This window comes from Helobdella robusta, assembly GCF_000326865.2.
Source record: "Helobdella robusta unplaced genomic scaffold HELROscaffold_74, whole genome shotgun sequence".
In the NCBI taxonomy this organism is placed as follows: domain Eukaryota; kingdom Metazoa; phylum Annelida; class Clitellata; order Rhynchobdellida; family Glossiphoniidae; genus Helobdella; species Helobdella robusta.
This window is the reverse complement of record NW_008705420.1, coordinates 385,458-389,748: the sequence shown is the minus strand read 5'-3', so window position 1 is coordinate 389,748 and position 4,291 is coordinate 385,458. Positions and strand designations below refer to the sequence as shown.

Here is a 4,291-nt window from a genome sequence, read left to right as displayed (position 1 = left end):
CGATAGCTCAAAAAATTCAATACAGATTTTAACGAAATTTTGTGATTTATTTATAACTATAAGGTACTTCTAAAATAACAAAAAATATTTATTTATTTTGCGATAGATTTTGAGCTACGCTGTTTTGAAATCGGTGAAATTTTCAAAAAATTCATTTTTTTCTAGATTTTTTGTTCAAAATTTCTTTTGATTCGAAACAATAACATTTATTTTTTTTGTTATTACATTGTTTCACTGATATGCACAAAAAATTTCATCAAGATATGTTGGCTAGTTCAAGAGATATAGCGTTCTACATAGGTACAAGTTTTGAAAAAAATCGCTCAAAAATTTGGGGATGCTGTCACAAAAATCTTCATAACTTGAAAAATAATTGAAATTTTTTTATAAAAATTTTATTTTGTCGATGAAATACATTGAGGTACTTACTGTTCAAATTTTAAAAAAATCGGAGATGGTCGGGCGTGGACTTTTTTTTAAATCGTTCAAGTTGACAGAGAATGACCCATATATATATATATATTAGTTACATTTATTAACAATTTTTAAAAAATTATCAATGATGATGATTGTGACCTGACTGATTAAAAAGCATCAATGAAAATTTTTAAAATAGGATGGCAAATTTGTTATATTGGGATATTCGTATAAAAAATTTCGCGAGCAAAATTTCAATAAAAAAGCGCTTATAAATCTACTAATATTGGCCCAGCTTGGCTTGGCTCGGAATTGCATGTTAAGCAAGGTGTGGTCTCAAACTATTTGGAATTCTCCCAAAAAATTTGAACTGCGTGCGCAAATATGTAGCACCAAGGGGAGGCCTATTTACCAATATACAACACTTTCTTATGGGTTGAAGCAGTGATACGCAAAGAACCTTAATTTTTTCAACTTTTAATTATTTTCAGTAATGTCGATTTTATTTTATTAAATTTATACCAAATAAAAGTAATTAATTACCACATTGAAAAACAATTAAGAAAATTAAAATGTTAACATTCTAAATAAAAGCAATATTCCGTAATTAGTGAATATACGATTGTAACTTGACTCGAACGATAAAAAAAATCACCCTCCAACTCCCCTACGGAAATAAGCTTCTTGTTCGACCGTTGAAAGTGGGCGAAGGCTGTTATATTTATTCTAGTTATATGTGTAGCACTGATTACCGTTGCGTTTATAATGAATTTATATAGTATATATAAAGCGAGCAAAATTTTATTGGCTCAGCTTGGCTTGGCTTGGTTTAACTTGGCTTGGTTCGGCTCAACTTGGAATTGGATGTTAAGCAAGGTGTGGTCTCAAACTATTTGGAATTCTCCCAGAAAAATTTGAACTGCGTGTGCACATATGTTGCACTGATTACTGTTGCGTTTATAAAGAATTTATATACTATATATAAAGAAAGCAAAATTTTATTGGCTCAGCTTGGCTTGGCTCGGCTTGGAATTGGATGTTAAGCAAGGTGTGGTCTCAAATTATTTGGAATTCTCCCAGTATATATATATATATATATATATATATAATAACTAGAATCCATGTAAACAAATAATTAATAAGATTATATGTTCATATAAAAAAGCAATATACCAGTTTCAACCAGCCAATCAGAAAGTTTCGAAGGCGTTCGTTCGATGACGTCAATTTAGTACGGTTAGCATTATTGTTAAGACTGTATAATAGTGTAGTACATACATTAAATAAGTTTTTTCCTGTGAATGATTGAAATGATGAAAATGTATGGTTGAAACGAGTATAAAAAGGAGCTGAGAAAGTGTGAAAATCAGATAAGGCATTCTGCTTCGCTTGAAGCAGTCTGTCTGATCTAATTTTTTTTATTTTTTTAATTTGTTTATTTTTATTTATTTTATTATATAGAGTTATATAGAGTTATATAGAGTTGGCATGTCTGTGGTTTGTGTGCTTGTTTGTTGTATTTTTTTATATTTTAGGTGGGTTCTTTAGCGGTTGCTCATACATACATACATCATGTTTGTTTGTGTAGTAGTATTTTATGTTCTGTTTTACTTCTTTTTCTCTTTCTTCATGAGTCTTAAGTTAAGTTAATGAAACATAGGTAGGTGAGGTAAAAATTAATTTATTATATAGGTAGGCTAGGGCATAAGTTAATTTAGTTACATAGGTAAGTTAGGGACTTCTATTCTTTTACTCTACTTGATATGTGTTTTTTGTTTTGTGTTTTTTTTGTTTTGTTTCACACCATACATATAACAGGTACGCGGTGGTTCCTGGTTTTAGTGGAATTTTTATTGAATGAATGTGGTAGTGTGCATGGTTATATAGAGTTATATAGAGTTATATAGAGTTATATAGAGTTATATAGAGTTATATAGAGTTATATAGAGTTATATAGAGTTATATAGAGTTATATAGAGTTATATAGAGTTATATAGAGTTATATAGAGTTATATAGAGTTATATAGAGTTATATAGAGTTATATAGAGTTATATAGAGTTATATAGAGTTATATAGAGTTATATAGAGTTATATAGAGTTATATAGAGTTATATAGAGTTATATAGAGTTATATAGAGTTATATAGAGTTATATAGAGTTATATAGAGTTATATAGAGTTATATAGAGTTATATAGAGTTATATAGAGTTATATAGAGTTATATAGAGTTATATAGAGTTATATAGAGTTATATAGAGTTATATAGAGTTATATAGAGTTATATAGAGTTATATAGAGTTATATAGAGTTATATAGAGTTATATAGAGTTATATAGAGTTATATAGAGCATAAATCCTATATAGAGCATAAATCCTATATAGAGCATAAATCCTATATAGAGCATAAATCCTATATAGATACCTTTCTTTGAGGTTCTTTTCTTTGCCGACCGGTCGGCTTCTTTGCGTTTCTCTATTTTCATTTAAATTAATTAAATAAATAAGATTTTTCCATTCATTTAGGTTTATTCAGGTTCATTCAGGTTTATTCATTCAGGTTGAGGCTTCCAGAGGAGTTCATCGTGGAAGATCAGAATGGTTGTGATGTCAAGCTACGTTCGTTCCTTCAGTGGCAAACAATGCACGCCTGGCTGGGGTTCGTTTTACGGTTTCTTAGCGGTTCCTTTTTTTGCCAGTTACAGGCTGTTGCGGCTGGCGGGTTTCACCGCGGCTCTTTTTTCTACTTTCATTTAAATAAATTAAATAAATAAGATTTTTTCATTTTATTCATTTCATTCAGGTTGAAGTTTCCAGAGGAGTTCATCATGGAAGATGTCAGGCTACGTTCATTCAGTGGCAAAGACACGCCTGGCTGGGATACGTTTTATTCTTTTTTCTCTGTTTTTCTCTCTAATTTAACATTAAGTAAGAATGCATACACGCACACACATACACACAATTACATTAAGTAGCTATATAGGTAGATTAGATAGGCATAATTTTAACTGTAGGTAGGATAGATAGGAAGCATCCAACACTAATGTAGTTGAATAGGTAGGCGCGTAAGTTTATCTCTTCTGTTTTTTCTTGCACCAACATTACACGCATCAGCGTATTACACACACACACACACACAAATACATACATAAACACATATGTTAGTATTTGAGCGTAATTTTATTTCCATTACACATTCTAATTTATTATTACTAAAATTGAGAGTAATTTAATTTCATAGGTAATTAAGGGCAATAATGTAATTCTAGGAACAATCTTGTAATGTAAATTAAAACGCTGTAAGTATCGATAGGTAGGCTAATATAAGTTTTACATTATTATTATTATGTTGGAGCCCAAGGCATTATGTAGGTGGTGGGGTGGGCGCCGATTGGCTAAATGAATTGGGCTCTTGAGTTTTGTAATTTTAGGTAAGCTAGGACCGTAATGTAATGAATAGGTAAGTTAAGGCTACGTTGTAACACATACTCATTAATAGATTTAGGGTTTAAGTTTTATATTATTATTATTAAGTTGGAGCCCAAGGCATTACGTAGGTGGTGGGGTGGGTGCCGATTGGCTAAATGAATTGGGCTCTTGAGTTTTATAATTTTAGGTAAGCTAGGGCTTAATTGTAATGAATAGGTAAGTTGAGGGTACGATAGCCGATTGACTCTGGATTTCAAAGTCTCTTGTCAGAGGTAAGCCTTGGTGGCCAGTGGTGAACCGGCAATGGTTTACTATCCGGACGGCAATGGTTTACTATCTGCACGGTAATGATTTACTATGCGGCACGGCCATAGTCTACTACCCGCACGGCTTCCGGACGGCAAATGGTTTACTATCCGCACGGCAATAGTCTACTATCCGCACGGC

The 4,291-nt window shown here is 31.5% G+C and overlaps 1 protein-coding gene across 1 annotated transcript in view; it reads left to right on the top strand.

Annotated features, from left to right (window-relative positions):
- The window catches only part of HELRODRAFT_181666 (hypothetical protein), a gene marked incomplete at both ends in the record, with an annotated part of 2,824 nt that extends 2,038 nt beyond the window's left edge, over positions 1–786 (top strand). The window contains one exon of the mRNA XM_009031453.1: positions 684–786. Within this exon, the coding sequence (XP_009029701.1) occupies positions 684–786 (103 nt within the window). The remainder of the gene's footprint in view (positions 1–683) is intronic.
- Between the last annotated feature and the right edge of the window lie 3,505 nt (positions 787–4,291).